Source organism: Gopherus flavomarginatus, chromosome 3, assembly GCF_025201925.1.
Source record: "Gopherus flavomarginatus isolate rGopFla2 chromosome 3, rGopFla2.mat.asm, whole genome shotgun sequence".
Lineage (NCBI taxonomy): Eukaryota > Metazoa > Chordata > Testudines > Testudinidae > Gopherus > Gopherus flavomarginatus.
This window is the reverse complement of record NC_066619.1, coordinates 74,212,266-74,235,735: the sequence shown is the minus strand read 5'-3', so window position 1 is coordinate 74,235,735 and position 23,470 is coordinate 74,212,266. Positions and strand designations below refer to the sequence as shown.

Sequence of the window (23,470 nt, the reverse complement as noted above, 5' to 3'; positions counted from 1 at the left end):
GGGGGTCCAGCCCCGGCGGCCCCGGCACACTGGGGACTTGGGGGGGGGGGGGCAGGGGGTCCAGCCCCGGCGGCCCCGGCACACTGGGGACTTGGGGGGGGGGGGCAGGGGGTCCAGCCCCGGCGGCCCCGGCACACTGGGGACTTGGGGGGGGGGGGCAGGGGGTCCAGCCCCGGCGGCCCCGGCACACTGGGGACTTGGGGGGGGGGGCAGGGGGTCCAGCCCCGGCGGCCCCGGCACACTGGGGACTTGGGGGGGGGGCAGGGGGTCCAGCCCCGGCGGCCCCGGCACACTGGGGACTTGGGGGGGGGCAGGGGGTCCAGCCCCGGCGGCCCCGGCACACTGGGGACTTGGGGGGGGGGGCAGGGGGTCCAGCCCCGGCGGCCCCGGCACACTGGGGACTTGGGGGGGGAGCAGGGGGTCCAGCCCCGGCGGCCCCGGCACACTGGGGACTGGGGGAGGGGGAGCGGCGGTCCCAGCCCCGGCGGCCCCGGCACACTGGGGACTTGGGGGGGGGGGCAGGGGGTCCAGCCCCGGCGGCCCCGGCACACTGGGGACTTGGGGGGGGGCAGGGGGTCCAGCCCCGGCGGCCCCGGCACACTGGGGACTTGGGGGGGGGCAGGGGGTCCAGCCCCGGCGGCCCCGGCACACTGGGGACTTGGGGGGGGGGGCAGGGGGTCCAGCCCCGGCGGCCCCGGCACACTGGGGACTTGGGGGGGGGGCAGGGGGTCCAGCCCCGGCGGCCCCGGCACACTGGGGACTTGGGGGGGGGGCAGGGGGTCCAGCCCCGGCGGCCCCGGCACACTGGGGACTTGGGGGGGGGGCAGGGGGTCCAGCCCCGGCGGCCCCGGCACACTGGGGACTGGGGGGGGGGCAGGGGGTCCAGCCCCGGCGGCCCCGGCACACCGGGGACTTGGGGGGGGCAGGGGGTCCAGCCCCGGCGGCCCCGGCACACCGGGGACTTGGGGGGGGGCAGGGGGTCCAGCCCCGGCGGCCCCGGCACACCGGGGACTTGGGGGGGGGCAGGGGGTCCAGCCCCGGCGGCCCCGGCACACCGGGGACTTGGGGGGGGGCAGGGGGTCCAGCCCCGGCGGCCCCGGCACACCGGGGACTTGGGGGGGGGCAGGGGGTCCAGCCCCGGCGGCCCCGGCACACCGGGGACTTGGGGGGGGGCAGGGGGTCCAGCCCCGGCGGCCCCGGCACACCGGGGACTTGGGGGGGGGCAGGGGGTCCAGCCCCGGCGGCCCCGGCACACCGGGGACTTGGGGGGGGGCAGGGGGTCCAGCCCCGGCGGCCCCGGCACACCGGGGACTTGGGGGGGGGGCAGGGGGTCCAGCCCCGGCGGCCCCGGCACACCGGGGACTTGGGGGGGGGGCAGGGGGTCCAGCCCCGGCGGCCCCGGCACACCGGGGACTTGGGGGGGGGGCAGGGGGTCCAGCCCCGGCGGCCCCGGCACACCGGGGACTTGGGGGGGGGCAGGGGGTCCAGCCCCGGCGGCCCCGGCACACCGGGGACTTGGGGGGGGGGGCAGGGGGTCCAGCCCCGGCGGCCCCGGCACACCGGGGACTTGGGGGGGGGGCAGGGGGTCCAGCCCCGGCGGCCCCGGCACACCGGGGACTTGGGGGGGGGGCAGGGGGTCCAGCCCCGGCGGCCCCGGCACACCGGGGACTTGGGGGGGGGGCAGGGGGTCCAGCCCCGGCGGCCCCGGCACACCGGGGACTTGGGGGGGGCAGGGGGTCCAGCCCTGGCGGCCCCGGCACACCGGGGACTTGGGGGGGGGGCAGGGGGTCCCAGCCCCGGCGGCCCCGGCACACCGGGGACTTGGGGGGGGGGGCAGGGGGTCCAGGCCCGGTGGCCCCGGCACACTGGGGACTTGGGGGGGGGGGGCGCGGCGGTCCCAGCCCCGGCGGCCCCGGCACACTGGGGACTTGGGGGGTCCCCAGCCCGGGTGTCAGGCTGGGGCGAGCCGGTGACGCGGGTACTCCCGGCTCCACCCTCCCCGCCGGGCCGGGGCTCCGCAGGCGCCGCTCTGCCGGGCGCTCCGTACCTGCCGCTCTCGGGGATGATGGGCGCTGCCATCCTGCCGCCGCCGCCTGGTGCCGCCGCCAGCACCCGGCAACGGGGGTAGGCGGGGCGGACGGGAGCCCGGCAGGCTCAGCCGGCCCCGCCCCTAGTTCCGGGCGGTGCTGGCTGGGCAGCCTCAGTCCGCCAGTGACTGTCCTGACTCCCTGCTCGCTGCCGGGGGCTGAGGCTGCTCGGAACGCGCCGCGCTGCGGATCCTGCCCTGTCCGCTCCTGCGGGCGCGGGGCCTGCAGCGTGGTTATCCGACCCCCGGCCGTCCCCGCCGCGCTACAAATCCTGCTTAAAACGCCCGAGCACTGTCCCGCAACAGGGTCTTGTGCTGTCACAGGCTGTTTTGGAGCGTAGCGTCCCGTGCGCGTGGTTGGGTGTTTGATTGCGGAGTCGGCACAGACACCTGGTTATCCGGGGTAGCAGAGCCAATGCCAAGTGTACAGAAACTGAGAGCAGAAGGAACCGACACAGGAGGTTTAAAAATCCCATGGAAATCTGGTATTTATACAGGTCGACGCTCTTCTCAGGCCTTGAACCGGGGTCCGACACTAAAGGGGAAACTGACTATAAACCAGAGGGAAATTGACTCGAGTGGTTTTCCTTGTCCAATCTGGGGGAAATGAAAACACAGCCATACATTTTCAAAGGCAATTGCATTCTAAAAATTCTTTACATTGATATCATCTAAGGCCTTGTTTAGATTAGGATTTAAAGGTGTGTTGCTAGAACACATTATCTGACACTTTCTAACTAAACCTAATTTCCCCCTACAGTTACTCACACCTTCTTTTCAACTGTCTGAAATGGGCCACTCTTATTACCACTTCAGAAGTTATTTTTCCTCCCTTGTCAATTGAATTGTCTCGTTAAACTGACCTCACACTTGTTAAGGCAACTCGCATCTTTTCATGTGCACCTCTACCCCAATAGAACACGACCAGATATAACACAAATTCAGATATAACTGGGGTAAAGCAGCAGGAAGCCCAGGGCCCTTTAAAGCACCACCTGAGCCCTGCTGCTTTACTTTGTTATATCTGAATTCATGTGGAGCCCCGGGCCCTTTACATCACCACCTGAGCCCCCCTGCCAGAGCTCCGGTGATGATTTAAAGGGCCCAGGGCTCCCTGCGGTGACTGGAGCACCGCGCCCTTTAAATCACTGCCAGGGCTCTTGCTGGTATGCTGTACAGGACCAAACCTCATATAACGCAGTCTCGCTTATAAGGTGGTGAGATTTTTTTGGCTCCCGAGGACCGTGTTATATCGAGGTAGAGGTGTATTTATACCTGCTCCTGTATTTTCCACTCCATCTGATGAAATGCGTTCTAGTCCACGAAAGCTTATGCCCAAATAAATTTGTTAGTCTCTGAGGTGCCACAAGGATGTCTTGTTGTTTTTGCTGATACAAACTAACACGGCTACCAGTCTGAAACTTGAAAAGGCTAAGCTTCCCTCTTGACTTTATCTCAACCAGTTTCATGTTCAGCACACGCTATCTATGGTAAACTTTTCAAATGTGTTAGTTAACTGAAACATTTTAACACACGTTTTTATTCTAGTCTAGATACAACCAAATTCACTACCCCAGTGTGGGTGTGACGAAGAGTCTGAGTCATCATAGTTGAAATCCTGCCATTAAAAAAAAAAAATTGGTGTTCCTTAAAAGGCAGCTTTGAGAACATAAGAGGAGAGAAAGAGAAGATCATTCTCTTCTTTGGTAACTATAATCCTGTCCCTACATCATCTCTTCAATGTTCACATCAGAACCAGGCTCAACTGCTGAAATTTGAGGCTGGTGTGGAACTTTGTGTGCTGGCTGCTCAGGCCCTCCAACTCCCATTGATCACACCAGCTCCGCACCATTTTCAGACAGCACCTTTCTCCAGAGCTCAAAGCAGCAAGGAGATAAGCTTCAATGAATCTAGTACTTTCCACCAGACAATCTCCATTGCATCACCTCACCCAGCACCCCTCCCAACAGTAGCAACTTCAACACCTTTCATTAGCAACAAGCCCTGTAGCACTACCTAATACAGGGGAGGGCATATTACAGCCCATGGGCCAGATCCAGCCCTTCGAGGCTTTCAGTCCAGCCCATGGGATTGCCATCCCTGTGGTGCAGCAGGGCTAAGACAGGCTCCCTGCCTGCCCTGTCCCCATGTCACTTCCAGAAGCAGCCAGCACCACATCCCTGCGGCCCCTGGGGGAGGGGAGATGGGTGGAACAGAGGGCTCGTGCACTGCCCCCCGCAGCTCCCATTGGCCAGGAAGGGGAACCATGGTCGATGGGAGCTTTGGGGGTGGTACCCACAGGTGAGGGAAGCGTGTAGTGGAGCTGCCTGCCCTGCCCCGCCCCACCCCCAGGAGCCACTGCTGGACATGCTGGCCACTTCTGGGAGCAGGGTGCGGCCGGAGCAGGCAGGGAGCCTGCTTTAGCCCTGCTGTGCGCTGCTGCCGCCCTGGAGCTACTCGATGTTAGCAGTGCCAGGCTGGAGCCTGCACCCCAACCCCCTGCCTTGAGCCCCCTCCCGCACTCCACACCCCCTCCTGCACCCTAACCCCCTGCCTTGAGCCCCCTCCCACACTCCACACCCCCTCCTGCACCCCAACCCTCTTCTGCACCCCAACCACCTGCCCTGAGCCCTCTCCCGCATACCACACCCCCTCCTACACCCTAACCCCCTGCCCTGAGCCCCCAACCCCCTGCTTCACCATGCACCCCTCTTGCACCTCAACTCCCTGCTCCAAGCCTCATGCTATACCCGCACCCGTCCTGCACCCCAACCCTCTGCCTTGAGCCCCTTCCTGCACACCCCAACCCCCTGCCCCAGCCCTACATGCATGGCCCTGCATACAATTTCCCCACCCAACTGCGGCCTTGGGCCAAAAACGCTTGCCCACCCCTGACCTAACATCACTATTTTACCCCCACCCAGAAACACACATGCCACCATTAAAGCAATACTTCCGAACCTACTAGCACTAAATGTATGTATGTGTTTTTATTTTAGGTTTATAAAATAGGCAATTGTAAAGCCTGGGTGCATTTATTATAATAAAAAAGTGAAAAAGCTGAAAATAACAGTTAAATGTGGTTGAAAAGGTTTGTGAGATATTACCAGAAAGGACTTGCCAGCAAATTGTAGAGACAATGATTTCAGAAAGAAGGCTGAAGTTGTTTGGACATGCAGTATGGATGTCAAGAAACTGTACTACTAGACAAGCCCTTGATTGGACGCCCCTTGTCAGAGGCAGAAAAGAGGAGGATAACACATGACACAGAAGAAAACCATTGAGAAGGATGCTGCTGTCATGGAAACAGACTATAACAGAGCAAAGAACATAGCATTAGACAAATGGAGGTGGAAAGATTGTGTTGCCTTGTGTGAGAAGGCACAAGAGCATCTAATATATAATAAATAACAAAAGATTATGGAACTGGAGTCATGGCAACAAACCATGGCAGGTGCTGGAGTCAGATGGAGAGAGGTTGAGAATCCCTGGTCAAAGGAATTATTAATAATTTATGGAAAGCAACGTGTTAAACATATAGAGTGAAATCCTAGCCATGCTGAAGTCAATAGGAATTTTGCCATTGACTTCAGTGGGGCCAGAATTTCATCCTTCATATTTTAAAGGATAGTAGCAATTTAAGCAAATCCTTTGTTCAGAACTCATTATATACTGCACCCTAGAAAAAAAGTCTTGAGTAAAATCACTGACCTTACCGCAACAGAGGAATTGAATTCTAAAGTGGAGAACTCCAGAGTGAGGGAATAACAGAATTCCCACCAAATATATTAGCAGGATTTAAATCCACAATCTCCTTCATGAAAGTCAACTATTTTTTCAAGCTATCCTATAAAAGATAATTTAATTGCATATATTTTTACACATTTTCATGCAACCCCATACAATCCCATGAATAGAGTAAAATCATATTAAAGTTGGCCAAAAAGTTAAGATTTCACACTAGCTCTACATGACTGGAGAATCTCAAAGATCAACCTTTAAAAGGACAAGGTAGATTGGAAATCCAGATAATTTTTTTTAAAAGGATTTCAATCTAGTTCAGGTACTGCATACGCTCCACAATCTCCCTGCCAGTACTGGGTTTACAGTTATATTTTCCTAGGTTTAAAATGTTTGTATCTCACCTATTACTGTATGAAAGACACACAAAAGTAACAGGAAACTGATTAGAGAGAGTAAACAGTTAAACTATTTATACACAAAGGGCTTCAAACGCACAAAGTATAACTGAAAAGAGAAAAAAATCTTTTTTTCCCTCAGGTCTTTCATTTATACTCATTGTAGGTGTTTCATGTAACAATAGCTTTAAAAGTTCAGACATAAGTGGGATTTTTTAAATTGACAGTGTCCTTTGAATATGGTAGTTATTTTTCTTGGGTAGAAAAACATGATAAAAAATTGCACACCTATTCAAGTGATTTATTCATGCAATGTGATTAACAGATCTTTTCAAAACTGTTCCACCATCTAATAGTATATCGATGCCATAAAATTGCCCAGCTTTGTTGCTCTAGACATACTGCTGTAGATCTTGAAGACACTGGGCAGCGGTGAGGCATTTTAATCCATCTACAGAAATCTTTTGCAGGATCAGGGTCCTAGGCATTATGGCTGAGATTTTAGGGAATTTAGCTAATGAACAGGGTGCTTCTAAATCCCTTGAACAGCTTTTTAAATCTCAGTCTCCATGACCACCTATGCCATACCCTTCTCAGTTGTAGAATCATATATTCTGTTCTATTGTAGGCTGTGATGCACAAGTACCTATAGACCCTTAAATACTGTTTTCCTATCATTTGCACAGAAATGTTTTACAGTCTGTTCTCTTTATTCAACTTTTCAGTTAGAATTCATGCAGGAATTTCCTTTGTGATTTTTAATTTTTAAAATACTCCTACAGAAAACAGAGGAAATATACATAATTAAAGATGCTTTGAAAATGTTCATATTCATTGCTATTTCTAGGTCCAAAGTATCTTTTGGATCTGCCCCTCCCACAATTTGTTCTTCTCATTGTCATTCTGTACTCCCTCACTCCTTCTCTTTTCCTAACCCCTCATTTATCTTTCATCACTTGCCCTCTTCTGGCATTTTTCCTTATTTCTAAAGCACAATCTTGTATCCCTTATCTTGAACACACTATGTTATCTCTTTAGTTCCGAATGTACACACATGAATATATTGAACTACTTAAAAATTGTTTTCAATATGCCATTTGTACAAGGCACCTGGCCCTAAAGGTTCACTGTGTAATCATCCTGCTACCAAGTAAAAATAAAATAATGTTTCACATGAACTTTCCCTTACAGCAACCAATTATGTAGCAAATGGTTTATGCAAAAGCATCTAGCAAACTATAAAGTTGTGAGGCAAGAGATGAGACTGAAAATAGCTACTAGGATTACCATGTTGTTACGGAACACATCCAATCTTATATATTTGGAGTTCAAAATCTAGCTGGAAAAAAAAACCCTCCTGTAAAATACATCTTAAATATATCCTCATTTTGGCTGTGTACATCATAAACAAGCATTGCCATTGTTGGTTTCTGTTGATGAACTATATATTATGTATATTTTTATGGGCTAGATTCTACTACCCTTACACTGAGTTATACCCTACTCTTTGAATATTTCCACTAAGACTACTTACAGAGTAAGATACTACACACACAACATGTACAAGGGTGCTAGAATGTGGCCTTATGTAAATAATCACTGTGTATTTCTAGTATCAGAGGGACTACATTGTGCATCTTTTACTCATGCAGGTGTGCACTTACTCACATGAGTAGTCCCCTTGAAATCAGTGGGACTACTCAAGTGAGTCAGTGCTTCACAATGTAAGGGTTGCATAATCTAACCTATAATCAAGAGCAGTATCTGCAGAGAACAATTTGTTCATAATGTGAACCTACACGTAAGACATGATCTTATGAGGGACCAAGGTCCATACACTCCCACCTGAATAGAGATGGCAGGAGCTCAGTACCATGCAGGAGCTGGCCCCAAGAGAACAATACAATTACTTTTATGGATGGAAAAAAAGGATAAAAACCTTTGCATATTTCATGCCAAGGTCAAAATCAGAGTTGATGAAGTGCCAGTATTACATTGTAACAAATGTACAAAGGGCTGTTAGCCCAAATTCCACGCATCTACTTTCCAAGTGGAGTGAGATCAGATATGGGTTACTGAAGCATGCATAATTTATTTGAAAATGCTAAAGATTATGTCTAGTGTGCCAAAGTGAGAATCTACAGACTAAGCATTGTCTTTGTAACAAGATAAGAAATTCAACAGAAGTAGGATATTATGATTCTGGTGAAACTATTTATCTAGGGCATTTCTCTGGTTTAGGGCTAGAGTCCTTAATCTGGTTTGAAAATAGTGCTTGAGCTCAGTTTTGCTCTGTTAGAGGGTGTTAAAGGGATCAAGAAAGTTGCCTGGAAAAGGCTTCAAAGCATAGTAGGTTTTTTGTTACTGCAGAGTCTGGTGAACGTTAACTATAGAGTTCGTTCCTCAACAGATGCTGACATGTATAAGTTCAATAACAGGATGGATTAATTTTCCTCTAAATGATGGAGCGGATCTGACTGGCTTCTAGCCAATACACAGAAGTTTATTTTAAACCAGAAGGAATGGGTTAGTGGCCTAAGCATAGGATTGAAATATCTAGACACTCTGGAGCCACAGATTTGAATTCTCTCAAAGCTGACAGTCCTTCATCCTTCTTAAGCACTATAAATAAATTTAGTACCATACAATTTACTGGGTGAGAATCTTTTGGACAAGACTGTAAAATTAGGCTCCATGTGGACAGGATCATATGACACTTTTCATATAAATAGGAGGGGTCTCCATCACCTGCTGTTTTACAGTATGCCAAAGACCATTTGGCTGCTTCCTCCACTCCAGAGGTGCTGGTATATGTAAACACTCTAATTTAAAGTATTTTTGGATCCTTTGGGTGGAAGAAATTATCTAAATAATACTACTAAACTCCAATAAATAACTTTTCTCCCAGAGATCTCCAAGTGTTTAATGAAGAAAAATAAATATGAATATCTCAATTTTATAGATGGGAAAACTGAAGCACAGAGAGGTGAAGTGACTTGCCCAAGGTCATACACTGAGTCAGCAGTGTTTTTACATGAGCTATCATGAGCATGCTTTTTTTTTATCTGCTTGTCATTTTAGACATTACTATATTTATAAAATGCAATGTGCCAGATCTTCAGCGGGTGTAAGTCCCAGCTCCATTGATTATAGTGGAGTTACAATGATTTATGCTACAGATCTGGACATGTGATTAAATAGCAGTTATCTTCAATTGCTAACTATCCTCTACCAAATCTGATGGAGTACGATGAAAATGTGAAGCTGAGACCCAAACAGAAACTGAATCACACAGTGGTTCTATTTTATTTTCCCAGTTGTCAAGACCATAAAGGTGGAATTTGCTTAGCTGCTCTTTGTGGTCATATAGAGTTTAGACAACACAATACACAATACACTGTCAGAAAAGCAGCTGTGTGTGTAGGGAATAGATATGCTAAGTTTAATGACAGTATAACACGTTTAACTTCTATAATTTGAAGTGAGTGAAAGAGAGAGAAAAAGTGCGTATGTGTGGACAGACCTTCGGGAGTGGTCCAGAGATGGTCTCCCCCCTCCACCCCCGTATTTTTTTGAATTAGCCTTCCAGAACAAAGTTATTCCAAAAGGCAAAATATTTGCTCTTTAAAAATATTTTTATGAGGCAAAAAAAGGATTTAGTACTATTATGAGAAGGGGTGGTTTTGCAGGAAGCAGGAAAATTATCCAAACCTTCCCTTTAAGTTGCTGACAGATTTTAACTAAAGATCACCTGCAAGTCCCTTCTAACATGGTACTGAATATTTGACATTTAACTACACAAAGCCAATAGGCAAGTGCCTAGGTTTTGTTTTACTATTGTTACTACTTGTTTCTTACATACATCAGTCACTGAGTTTCACTATCAATAAATAATGTATGCTTGACATTTTGTAGTTTTGTTTTCTGCAACTGTGCTCATGTGATTTAAACTTGTGCACTGACTGCTGCTCATTCTGCATACAGGAAACAGTAGAGGGAACATTGTTTGGAAACAGGTAGCACCATCTTCAAATTGTGTCATAGTTCCCTATATACCGTGATATTTTTATTACCCTTTTCCTCCCTCCCCCTTCCTTTTTATTTCTTACAACCACTTGTTGCATATTCAACTTAGACTACAGCTCTTCAGAGCAGGAGCTGTCTTTCACTCAGTGTTTGTATGTGCCCAGTAGAATGGAGTCAAAATCCATTTTAGGATTTCAAAGTGTTACTAGAAGACAAATAATGAACCTGTAAATGGATTTCTCTGTAGATTTACATTATTGTGGTTTTTAATCACTTGCTTCAGGGATTTACTTAACGGTAATCTGTGTCTAGCTGAATCTGTCCAAGAGAATGTTCATTTTCTTCCATGGCTCTGGAGCAGCACTACCAGGGATGAAAATCCCAGGTTTCCGGGGTCCCTCGCTCAGGAGTAACCTAGCCACGGGGACTAATAGCAGCAATGAAACTGCTATAAATCATGTAAATTAGGGGCTATCAAGTGATTAAAAAAAATTGTGATTAATCACACAATTAATTGCACTGTTAAACAATAATAAATGGAGTTCTATTTAAATATTTTAGATGTTTTCTACATTTTCAAATATATTGATTTCAATTACAACACAGAATACAAAGTGTAAAGTGCTCACTTTATATTTATTTTTGATTATAAGTATTTGCACTGTAAAAAAAACAAAATAGTACTTTTTAATTCACCTAATACAAGTACTGTAGTGCAATCTCTTTATCATGAAATTAAATTTACAAACGTAGAATTATGTACAAAAATACTGCATTCAAAAATAAAATAATGTAAAATTTTAGAGCCTGCAAGTCCACTCATTCCTACTTCTTGTTCAGCCAATTGCTCAAATAAGTTTGTTTACATTTGCAGGAGATAATGCTGCCCGGTTCTTGTTTTCAATGTCACCTGAAAGTGAGAACAGGGGTTCTCATGGCGCTGTTGTAATCAGCATTGCAAGATATTTATGTGCCAGATGTGCTAAAGATTCATATGTACCTTTATGCTTCAACCACCATTCCAGGGAACGGGTTCTGCTCCATAACAATCCAAAGCAGTGCAGATCAACACATGTTCATTTTCATTATTTGAGTCAGATGCCACCAGCAGAAGGCTGATTTTCTTTTTTGGTGGTTCAGGTTCTGTAGTTTCTAAATCAGAGTGTTGCTCTTTAAGACTTCTGAAAGCATGCTCCACACCTCGTCCCTCTCAGATTATGGAAGACACTTCAGATTCTTAAACCTTGGGTTGAATGCTGTAGCTATCTTTAGAAATCACACATTGGTACCTTCTTTGCGTTTTCTCAAACCTGCAGAAAAGTGTTCTTAAAATGAAGAACATGTGCTGAGTCATCATCCGAGACTGCTATAACATGAAATATATGGCAGAATGTGGGTAAAACAGAGCAGGAGACATACAGTTCTCCCCCAAAGAGTTCAGTCACAAATCTAATTAATACCTTTTTTTCTTTAAATGAGCGTCATCAGCGTGGAAGCATGTCCTCTGGAATGGTGGCTGAAGCATGAAGGGGCATATGAATTTTTAGCATATCTGCCATGTAAATATTTTGCAGTGCCGGCTACAAAAGTGCCACGTGAGTGGACTTGTAGGCTCTAAAGTTGTACATCATTTTGTTTTTGAGAAGTTATGCAACAACAACAAAAAAATCTACATTTGTAAGTTTCACTTTCACAACAAAGGGATTGCACTACAGTACTAGTATGAGGTGAAATGAAAAATACTATTTCTTTTGTTTATTTTACAGTGCAAATATTTGTAATTAAAAATAATACACACTTTGATTTCAATTACAACACAGAATACAATATGTATGAAAATGTAGAAAAACATCCAAAATTTCAATTGGTATTTTATTAATAGTGCGATTAAAACTGTGATTAATCGTGATTAATTTTTTAATCGCAATTAACTTTGAGTTAATCTCATGAGTTAACAGCGATTAATCGACTGCCCTAATGTCAATTTTAGTCAGCAGCTGCTGTGGTTCTAGGGAGCATATTTCCTTTCAATAGTACCATGTGTCAGAGTTTTCAAAATATATATTTTTTACCGTTTCCAGTTGATGGGAAATTTCCAAAAATGTTTTATTCCAAATTGAACTGAAACCAAATTGCAAAATTTCCCACAAACTGGAAATTTCAAGTTTTGGCCAGCACTACTTTTATCACCCCGTCATTGTACTATATGGCCACAGTTATATGACCATCAACGAAGTATTAAAAATAATAATAATAATCTGTCTTCCTTCACATCCTGGAAGAAGAAACAGCTTGATTAGTTTATAGGGATTCTGTTGTTGTGGATGTTTCTATGTGAGAAAGAATGTTTATTTACCTCCAGTAATTGTAGTCTTTGAGATATTTTGTCCATATGTATTCTAGTTCTGCTGTGCCTGTGCCCCATGCATATGAGTGTGGAATTTTTTTTGAAGAGCAGTGTCTGTTGGGACCATGCCTGCACGCTGCATGCTCTCCAGCACCCCATAACCAAAAGCATAAAGGACCATTCAGTTACCTCTCTAAAACAATTGATACAGACCTCCAAAGTAGCGTGGAAGGAGGGCAGGTCATGGAATACATGTGGACATCACATCTTGAAGACCCACAGTTACTGTAGGGTAAATAACCATTCCTTCGAGTGATTGTCCACATCAATTCTACTTCTAGTGACTCACAAGCACTAATCCCAATTCTTCGAGGTGGATGGCCAGAGTCTACTGAATCAATAATTGTAAGACAGCTCTGCAAAGCAGGCATCAGTACTGGCTCCCTCTACCAAGAAGCAGAGCTGGGCAAAGATGAATTGAACTCCAGGTAGATGATCCACAAATCTCCAGGATGGAATCCCTCTTAGTGAAACTCAGAAGCTGCTTGAGATCTGATGAAAAGGGCCCTGATCTGGGTAGGAGGGGGCCCAAGTGTCCAAGGGACGAGGAAAGTGTCTGATAAGAGCCTGTGCTGGATCTCCTTTTGGAGCACACACTTGGCACTTTTTGTTTTGTTCTGTAGCAAAAAGGCCTATCCTTGGGTGTCCCCACTTGGAGGAGATGTCATGTGGAACTGAATCCTTTACTGACCACTCATGATTGTCTGAGTATTGTCTGTGAGTTGATGTACTAGGGTGTTTTGCAATCCTCAAAGATGTAGCGCCACATCATCTCTCTTTGAGAAGTGGAACCTTCTTTCAGGAATTTTGGATGGCCCAAAGCATCTTAGAGTGTCACTGAAGGGTAAGATGTGGACAGCTCTGGAGCCAACAGCTTTTTTGTGGAGGCTAGTAATGTTGACTCTGGCTGGTTGGTTACCGCTAGGACACCTGATACCATGAATCTCATGGGTACCAAGCAGGTTGGTTCCAAAGTTGTTTCATCCACATCCAGGAACATGATATGGATCACAGAAGATGGAGTGCTCTACTGTCACTGCCAGGTGTTTTGGTGCTGGTGCATTGGCATTGGTGGAGAGCCAAGAAGCTTCTTCAAATGTCACCCAGGTCATCTGGAGACCCTTGGGGGCCAAGATATCAGCAGGACCCATTTGGGGCATGAAACTGCTTCCTGCTTTGGATCTACTCAGAGCTGAAGAGGGAGATCTGTGACTCCAATCACCCTGAGAGTGGTGCTCCTTCCTTCCTCTCCCTTCAGAGGAGAGGGTTGGAAAGGGGAGGGAATCTCTTACTGACTCCATAGTCAAGGAGTCGGAGGAGTGAGACTTTCTTGCCACCAAATGAGCCCAGGAGTACTGGGTAGTTCTCCGGCTTACCAGAGCAATCACTGGGATGGTCTGGTCAGGATAGGTGGTCTTCTCTTCTTTGGGAATCAAAGAGGTCTTCGTAGATTTCTCTAAGAGAAAGAGCTTCAGCTGGGATTCCCTCACTTTTGTGGGCCTTTTCAAAAAGCAGCAACATATAGAGCACTTGTGTGGTACATGTGCTTCACCAAGGCAGAAGCTGTAGAGTGTCCATCACTGATAAGAATGGCTGCCTCACAGGAAGGACAGGATTTGAATCCTGGAGATTTCAAATCTGCCATGTCCCAAGGTGTCCAGTGCCGGAGCACCTTCTGGATGTGACGCCTTTCTACTTTTCTTTTTTGCAACAGGCTTAAAAGTAGAAATTTAACTGTACTGATCTAGATAGTGTTCTAGGTATAGAACACTATCTACAACTAACTACTAACAAATAAGCAAGGAAAGAATCACACAGTGAGCAGAGACACTGACACCAACGGTAAGAAGGAAGCGGAGGGCATTTGTGGCCAGGGCCAGCTCCAGGGTTTTTGCTGCCCCAAGCGGAGGGGGGAAGAAAAAGAAAAAAAAAGGAAAAAAAAAAAAGCTGTGATGGTCATCAGCGACACTTTGGCAGCAGCTTCACTGCGCCACTTTCTTCTTCAGCAGCACTTCAGCAGCAGGTCCTTCCCTCCAAGAGGGACTGAGGGACCTGCCGCCGAATTGGCACCAAAGAGCTGGACGTGCCACCCCTTCCCCTTGGCCGCCACAAGCACCTGCTTGCTGCGCTGGTGCCTGGAGCCGGCCCTGGTTGTGGCTGCACTGCTATTTATGCCCTCAGCTATGGGCCACAGGAGGGCATGCAGGGTGCAAGTGCAGCCCCAATAAACATTGCTACCCGCCCGCATGCAGTGCATGCACACCAGGAAGAGCAGAATACAAGCAGAATCACTCTAAGAAGAATGAGTTTGTCATACGTCTGTATATGTGCATGTGTGAAAAAAATTATTGAGGGAAAACTTGAATCAAAGCAATATGATCCTGTTTTCTAGAGTAAGGAAGTTGTCTGACCACAGCATTCCTGACACCTGTAATTTTAGAAAGTAAAGATTTAGGAGGACCTTGTTAGTTGCCTCAGCAAAGTTGCCAAGGATTAAGGAGAATGAAATATATACTTGTCCCTAATGGTGAAGATTAAGGCACATTGGTGAGGCAGAGAAAGGCGCATGAGCACCACCAACAGGTACTTTAGCCAAGTCTATCCAGCCCCTTTCACAAAACCAAAATTCACTTTTATTAAAGGTTAAAAAATAAAAAAGAATGAAAAGAAAAACATTGCTCAGTTACAAAAGCTAGCAGAAAAACATCATTCAGGGACAAAAAATGGTAACATGCTGATCACTTCACCAGCTTCAGTCTCAATTCTGTCATAAACCCATTTTCTATTACAGCGACACGCTGGTCCACATTTGTTCGAATTGCATTTAGGGCACGGATAGAAGCAACCCAGACAGTTCTTCTCCAGGCAGTCACACAAATCCATGTTATTACAAAGCAGCCTGCCATGTTTGTCATACTTCTTCATAGTTCTGTTAGAGAAAAAACAGTGACCCACAGAAAATATTTCAAACACACTCAATGACTGAAGTAAGCTAATGAGGAAGAATCTACACAGGAGCAAGTACTTTCTTCTGAACACTCTTGCAACATAGTGAAATGCCAATATAAGATTCTGCTAATAATAGACAGTTATTAAATGTTAAGTAATGTGTGCCACAAAAATAAGTCAATCTTCTGTTAAACCAAACAGAGAGAGTCTATTTACTCTGCTAAACATGCACATTTTAGCAAGGTCTATGAAAATATTTGTTTTTTAATTTTGTGTATATTGAGTAAACATCTCAATTTCAAAAGACACACAATAAATCAAATATACCATCTTACTTGTGTTTATAAAAAAAATCTTGGTTCATCTTTGCCATGCGCTCTTTCTTCTTCTGCTCTCTAGTTTCAGGGTTGAAGTCAGCTACTTGAGGTCCTGGGTTTTGAAATGCTAAGCATTTTAGTTGCCGCTCTATTTGTTGCTATGAATGAACAAAGGAAAGACTATAAACACCAAAGCTAGCTAGAATTTTTTTATTTACTGCCATATGTTTGCTAGTTTACTACAACAATTAATAATCTTCATAATAAAAAATATAAAAGGTGATTGGCCTTTTATACACAGTGATTGGCACGTAAGGCAAAAACCCGACCTACCGTAGCAATAGTCCCATTTAAAAACAGTTCATCCATCTATTAACTTTTTAGCCAATTATGCCCAAGGCCCATTTTGTCAGCTAACAGAGGAGGGCAAAGCCAGGGATCTCCAATTTTATGCAGGTGTGAATGCAGAGAAAGGAGGTGGATAAGCATGACATTACAGCCCCTAGGCTTGAAAACTCAACCTGCAACGTTCACACTGCTATTTTTAGTGTGCTAGATCAAGCCCCACTAGTGCAAGTCTCTCTGTCAGCCCTGGGAGGCTCTCTCCCAGCTGCAGTGTAGACATACCCAGAGAGCTCAGGTTGTAGTACCTCACCACAAAAATTGGTTGGTTTTCCTTTGGTTTTTGAAAAATTATCACCGTGGGCAGAAACACTCCTTTCTTGTAAAGGCCTAGCTAGAGTGAATTCGAGAACAGGAAAGAAGGAGCTCAGCACCTGTGGTGTTCACTTTCTGTCAGAGAGATTGGACCACATCATAAATGCCATGTAAGAAAGCAGACATTGCATATTCTAAAATATTTTGCAGTTAAATACTGTTGCCCTTATGTGTTTTCTTTTGAATCAGAACAAGTTTCAAAACAGAAGTTCTAACAGAAATAGAGTTGCTGAAAGATTGTTTGATTTCTGCCTCTCAGTAGTACACCCTTTCAAACTTTCATAGCCCATTCACAATGCTGCCTGGGGCCTTTCTGCCCTGTCCCTTGTTTATATCTATGTTGCACAATCCCTACTAACTACCCTGGTTCAGGCCCTCATCTGTGTTGCATTAGCTCTTCTCCAAATTCTCCCCAGTGAACCTAATTTTGCATTCTTCAAGTTACAGTTTATTAGACCATTCTTCCAATATGAATATATATCTCAACATCTTAAAAAAACCTTAATAAGGATATTGCATCATTTTCAATTATTCTGAATATTCAAGGAAAGCATTATTTCAACATTATACAATAAAATGAAGGTCCATAAAAGTACACAATGTGCCTTTAAGGAAGTAATTCAATAGCCTACAATGTAAAAGAAAATACTATCTCTGTCCTAATCTCAGCTGGATCATTCCTTCTGTTCTCTTACCCGCCTCTGTTCCCTCAGCCCCCATGGCCCATCTCTCCAAGAAGAATCTGGGGGCAAGGAGAAGGTATGGAAAATCATTAGTGCTGGAAAAAACAACTTGCAGGACTGAAGTATATAAGAAAGGCAAGGAGGAGCCAAAGCAAACAATTCATAGAGATTGACAGTACTTTAGCAGGATTATTTTATTGTATTTTTGCTGGAAACCTGGATCTACAATCATATTAAACTGTTTAGGGGGTTTAAAAAAATGGGCCTTCTCCAATATCCTACAACTTGGTTTGTCATTTTCACCTCTACAATGCAATTGCGAGTGAGCATAAAATGTTACCAGTCAGAAGAGTAGCATTTTACATCCACTTTTCACTTACTATACACACGATGTAGTAAATGATGATACAAGGTGCAAGCTGGTAATATTTGTTTGGGATTCTCAAGATTTCTGTAAAAGTAGATTACCAGTATTTTATTTATAAATTGATCTTATCTTATCTTCTCATATATAAATTGACGTGAATCAGTTCCATCATCTTCATTTCAGACTCCATCATATTGTTTCGCTCACAGTCTATATTAATTTTTTAACAACAGTGTGCTCCCAGGGGAGGGTTCCTGTCACTCCACACTGGTGGTAGCAATGGGAGTTTAAGCAGATTCTCCATTCTTGTGGCACATGTCCAATAGCCAACTGAAGGTCTTTTATTTGCAAGCTGGCTGACATCAAGTACTGAAAATTGCAGTACTGAAAAAAGCCACTGGCCTTCTGATAAGCAGTGGGACAACCTCCTCAGCTGGCCACATGTAGACATTTACATTTTGTGGGTAGAAATTGGGTTTTACTCTTAAAATGAAGTCCCTACTCATAGGTTACAAACATTCCAGCTGGAAGCAAATAATAGACAACAGTGGAGGCTGAAATGACAAATACAATGAATTCCTTCCAGAGCTAAGGGTAAAATTAATTACAAAGATTAGTTCCTCTTCAGAGGACTGTCCCACTTCCTTCGTTCTCCCTTGCTAGAACTATGAATGGCTCTAAACACTCTGTTAAGTACCTGTCCATGTACTGCTGTCATTTCACTATTTGCCTTTACTTGTATTTGCACATTTGCTCCAGCCCCCGATCAGTAACACAGTACTTCAGAAGTCATACCAGTTGCTTCTGTGCTATTTGACAATCTTCAGCAGGAGTGGCATATGCTTCTGCAGGTTCCTCATGGGCAGAATTGCTTTTCTCAGTATAGTTTTCTTCTAAATGATCACTCATTTCAAGACACTAAAAAAAGGAAACATCAAAAACTGAACACTTTAAAGAGATATACACAGGTGTGAGAACCACAGACTTATTACAGGGAGCTAGTCAAACTTTTAAATTGACCAGCTGGTATCCATCTCAGACCTTCAAAGGTTCTGGACCCACATTGCTTGCTGAAAAAAAATGTGTCAGTATCTGATTCTATTTTAGAAATGTTATTAAAATTGTGAAAAAACAAATATAAAATCTAGAAACATATCACCAAAGGTAAGCTATTATTAATAAACTAACTAAAAATAAAACATTGCCAAATCAGAATCAAATAAAGATCAAATCAACAAATCAAACAAGGTAGGCTAAATAGTGGATTGGAGTTAGATCATCAAATTAATATAAAAAATAACTGATCCTCGTATAAATGCTAAGGAGGCTGAGAATGTGGCTGTGCAGCTAGGTATATATCCCAACTAAAGAATTTTACCATGGTCAATCAAGTGTGTAATTTGAATCTAGTTAAAAAGCCTAATATTGAAAGTAAACTATTACCTAATGTCTGAACCTCAATCTCAGAGCTATTACCCAGTTTCCTTTTAGACTTCATTTCTCATGTGGAACTAACCCTTTCCTTCCTTGTCCCCAACGCTGATATTATAATACAAACCTTTAACAGAACACTCTCCATAAGTGGAAATGTAACAACTCTTATGTATTAGAAATTGCAGGTGACAATCTAAAGTCTCTCAAGACTTTTAAATACAGAGCACACTGTAATGAGTGTCTTTATCAGAAAATATTTAGGGCTGTTTAAATCTGGAGAACTTTTCTTTTTGGTGTTTTCCCCATGTGGGTTTTCTGGATGTGCATGCACAGAGCCACACTTTCACTTCCACACCCTAAAAATAAAGAAAATAAATAGGCTAAGACCTCTCCCACTTAATAAAAGCAAAAGACAAAAAACAGAAAAAGGAAAAATAAGATATTTAAAATGTTCACAAACTCTTCAGCTCTCTGTCTTCTGGACTCTCACTGAGCAGGAGTGCAAACAATGTTCTGCTGGGAAAACACTTCTCACTAACAGAACTTCTTTGGGTGCTGGCAGAGACTGGTCAAAGGCTGAGCTGGCCTGTTTGTTGATGCCATGACTTGCTCTCCCCAAAGTGATCAGTCCTGAAGATTCTGGAATGACAGTCTACCTCTGATGTCTTGTTGACACCCCTCCCACCCCAAAACAAACAAATCCCACAGGTGTTTCAGCCTTACCCTTAATTCACACTATTTACAGTGTTAATCATTCTGCCTTGGAGCTTTCCTTCCAAGGTCTTTAGACAAATCAGATGCAAAGTCTACCTTGGTGCTATGCAACTTGATCCAATCAACTTTGTATTGGGTTACTGTTAGTAAGCATCAACTTGGAAAAGTTCTGCTTAAGCCAGCAATTTAAAAATATTTTGTATTTTCCATATTACAGACTGTTGGTCTGTGACCCTCCCCCAAAATATCAAAAATTCAGACATATAAGACCACTATTGAGGAAACTGGCAAGGTCTTATCTGGATTCAATGTCTCAAAAGGACATTATGGAAACAGAAAAATTCATTATAAACTCTCTATAAAAACAACAAGTGGAAAAAACCCTGACACAACAAAAATGAATTACTCAACAGTCCATCAGCAAAAAATAAATTCAAAATTTACAGTAAATGTCATCAACTCCACTTTTTCCTCATCTAATCTCAAAACAGGCAATTGTTCTTATTCTTTTGGATACAAAGCAATTACTGCAATCTTCCTATTTTGGAATTGGGTTATAGGTGAGACAATTCATCTTCTAAAATCTAATCTTTGATACAGAAAAGTTGCTGTAAAGCTCATCAAGATAGAATCCATTTAAAATAAGGAATTTTAAATGCTATATAAGGTTTGTTACCCATACAAGCTAGTCAACGTATATAGGGTATATATGAGGAACCGTAATTGTAGTACATTAGTTTTAGCCTAGATTTTGGCCAAACTTTTCAAACTTGGGTGCCTGAAGTTAGATACCTAAATCAATGTTTAAGTGCATAAATAAATGGTCAGAAGTTCAGAGGTGCTGAGCACCCAGCAGCTCTTAATTAAATTTTATTATAAATTATTTGTTATTTCTATTTTATCTCGTTAACTAAATATGGCTGTAAGTGCTTGATTTTAGGCACCAACATTTGAACAGTTTGACTCTAGTTCCTTTTCCTTTTATTTACTGAATAATTTAATGAGATGACTACTTTGCAGGACAAGCATAATATTCCTCCAAAGATCCTATAGGCCATTGTTCTGGGCGTACAATTTTTAAATGATTCCTGAACTGTCAATGGTCATTTACATTTTTGCTATCTGAAATGTTTAAGACGGACCCTGTTTATGCAGCTGCATAAGTGATCACATAATTCTGCATTCTTTTGAAATTACAGGTGAATTGAGCTCCACAGCTGAACCTTCCACTTAAAATCATAAAAAGTCTGTAGCTCAATATGGTTGTGAAGAAAACCTTCAAGATGTGAACCAGGTGCTAAAGATGTAGTGCCTTCTGCATGAATCTGTAAAGACAGCCAGAAACAATAACTTTGAAAGAAGATTCCATTTCATTACAATGGGGTGTTGATTCTGAAGCCCAGTGACCACAGTTTAAATGACAACACTGTTAACTATTTCCTGCTAATCTTTAAAGCAGAAGTATCAAGCTAATGTGCTCATCCATTGTTGCCAGAAGTAGTGGCAGACTTTGGGGCAGAATAGAGTGGCAACTAGCTGAAGAGATGAGGAACAAAGAATTCAAACCCCTCTCCCAAATTTAAAGTAATCTCCCTTGAGCCCAAAAGGAGGAAAGTAAGAAGAGATACTGCAAAGGGAAAGTATCAAAAGCCTCAGTTGCCTCCTGGATGCCAAAAACCAAAACTGCTTCCCATATATTCCTCTGTGTCAAAAGACCCAAGTGTCCCTTCTCTATTTGTAAAACCTCTGACTTCTCCGATTACTTGTACAATGCAGTTAAGCATTGCAATACCAAAATGTGCAGCACATTGAAATTTGGGGGCATAATAAAATAGGTTTAATTCAGTATCAACTTAAATAAATAAATAACATCAGGGCATATTGTACTGGTTGGACAACTGCTGAACAGGTGATAAGGAAGCGAGAACTTGGAGGCAGTACTGCATAATTCCAGGATCCCAGCTGCATAATTCCAGTGTCTCTGCTGGATGATTTTAATAAATACTCAAGTCTTGTTTCATCTTTTGCTATTCAGGAGCAGGAATGTTACAGTGCAGCAACGCTGCATATTTTCAAGTGCAAAATGATGATCTCCAGACACTCCAACACATTTTGGGTAAATCATGACATTAAGACATCAAAGAATAACCATTTTAAGGAATTGTCACTAACCCATTGAAACAGTAAATTACTCTCTGGATTATAAAAACACATACCAACATTTTCACAAAGCAAATAACAGCCATCAATGATATGCAACAGATGTGGAGAATATATGTACAGCTCGTTAACTTAACTTGCCATTAGGTGTCACTGTTGTTCTACACAGGTAATATAAGGTCATGGTCAACCAATTTTTTAAAAGCTTTCACTGTGTAAGCAAATTAACTGGTACGGGTGCTATAGTTTGTCATATTTTTGGACCTCCAAAAGATGTGTCGCAATAATATATGCCGTATTTCTATCATTCCAGACAGCAGCATAACAATTCACCAATGTACTGGAGGCTCTAAATGACAGGTGAGGTGAAAACTCTGCCTGTTAAACGCACACTTTTCATTTTACACTATTTTTGCTTATACTTGGAGTCTGCTTTTATGTTTAACATAAAAAACACATCACTCCCTCTGCTAATAAAACAACTGTGGACTCACTCACATAATCAGCCAACCAACACACTCACTCACTTCTTCATTGCTCACTGTCACACAGCTCTCCCCCAGAAGGATAAAGGGAGACAGAATTGCATGTGACAGATGCTGGTTTTGCCACTTAATGCACCTTTGGAAAGTGCTTAGAAACCAGGGTGATGGGCACAGTATAAGAATCTGAATACAATAGAATCACTCATGTGACACACACAGCTTGCACCCAGCATTCATTATTCCCATCAAACACCCATTCATTCCTTTACCCCCTGCCTGCTGGGGAACATCTCATTGCTCTCCCCAGTCTGCTGGGGATCTCTCTGCCCCTCACTTCCCCATAGGGGCATCTCCAAGGGCCTCCTCCATGTGAGGCTCTTACAGCCTTCCCCATCTGCTCGTGGATCTGCCGGACTGCCCCAAACTTGGGGTCTCTGACACTTTGACATGGAGGGTTTTTAAGTCCTTTATTTGGGGTCTCTCCAGTCATTTCCTCCTGGTGGTGGACATTGTCTCAGGTTTCCCCAAATCCTGCTGCAATGGTCTCTCTGTGGGGTGGTTGTCTCATACTACTTAAGCCCCTCCCCTTCAGGAATCTCTCTTGGGACCCTTGCGGGGAGGGGAGGGGCACTGCTCTTTAATTTACCTGCCTTATTTTCCTCCTATAAGTGACTGCAGAGACAAAGGGAGCTGAAAGAACCAGCAAAGAAGGTGGACGCCTTCAGCCTCTCTGCTTATAGCATCCCCTGCAGGGCAAGAGGAAGAAGTTGAGGCATAACAGCAAAAGCACTTGAGAAGGTGCCTTGCAGTGAGGTGAAAGGGAGATGAGAAGAACAACAAAAGGAGCTGCTCCTTAGCCAGACCTCTAACTCAGCGGTTCTAATCTCAACCTTTTCCATAACAAGACCTTCTTTTCCCTCCCTCAGGACAGCCCTCCAGTCTAGCCAGGCGTCCAAGCAGCATTAATGTCTCTTTAGATTTCCGTT

The 23,470-nt window shown here is 44.5% G+C and overlaps 2 protein-coding genes across 3 annotated transcripts in view; both read right to left on the bottom strand.

Annotated features, from left to right (window-relative positions):
* Nucleotides 1–2,152, bottom strand: part of COMMD10 (COMM domain containing 10) — a 171,338-nt gene extending 169,186 nt beyond the window's left edge. For both annotated transcript variants that reach the window (XM_050945999.1, XM_050946000.1), the window contains exon 1: nt 2,048–2,152. In XM_050945999.1, the coding sequence (XP_050801956.1) occupies nt 2,048–2,079 (32 nt within the window). In that variant the 5' untranslated portion in view covers nt 2,080–2,152. The remainder of the gene's footprint in view (nt 1–2,047) is intronic.
* A 13,212-nt stretch (nt 2,153–15,364) lies between these two features.
* On the bottom strand, nt 15,365–21,079 carry ARL14EPL (ADP ribosylation factor like GTPase 14 effector protein like). Its single transcript, XM_050946009.1, is given in 5 exon segments — nt 15,365–15,587; nt 15,943–16,082; nt 18,487–18,609; nt 19,390–19,481; nt 21,037–21,079. Coding segments are annotated over 5 exon segments (621 nt in total).
* Nucleotides 21,080–23,470: the final 2,391 nt, after the last annotated feature.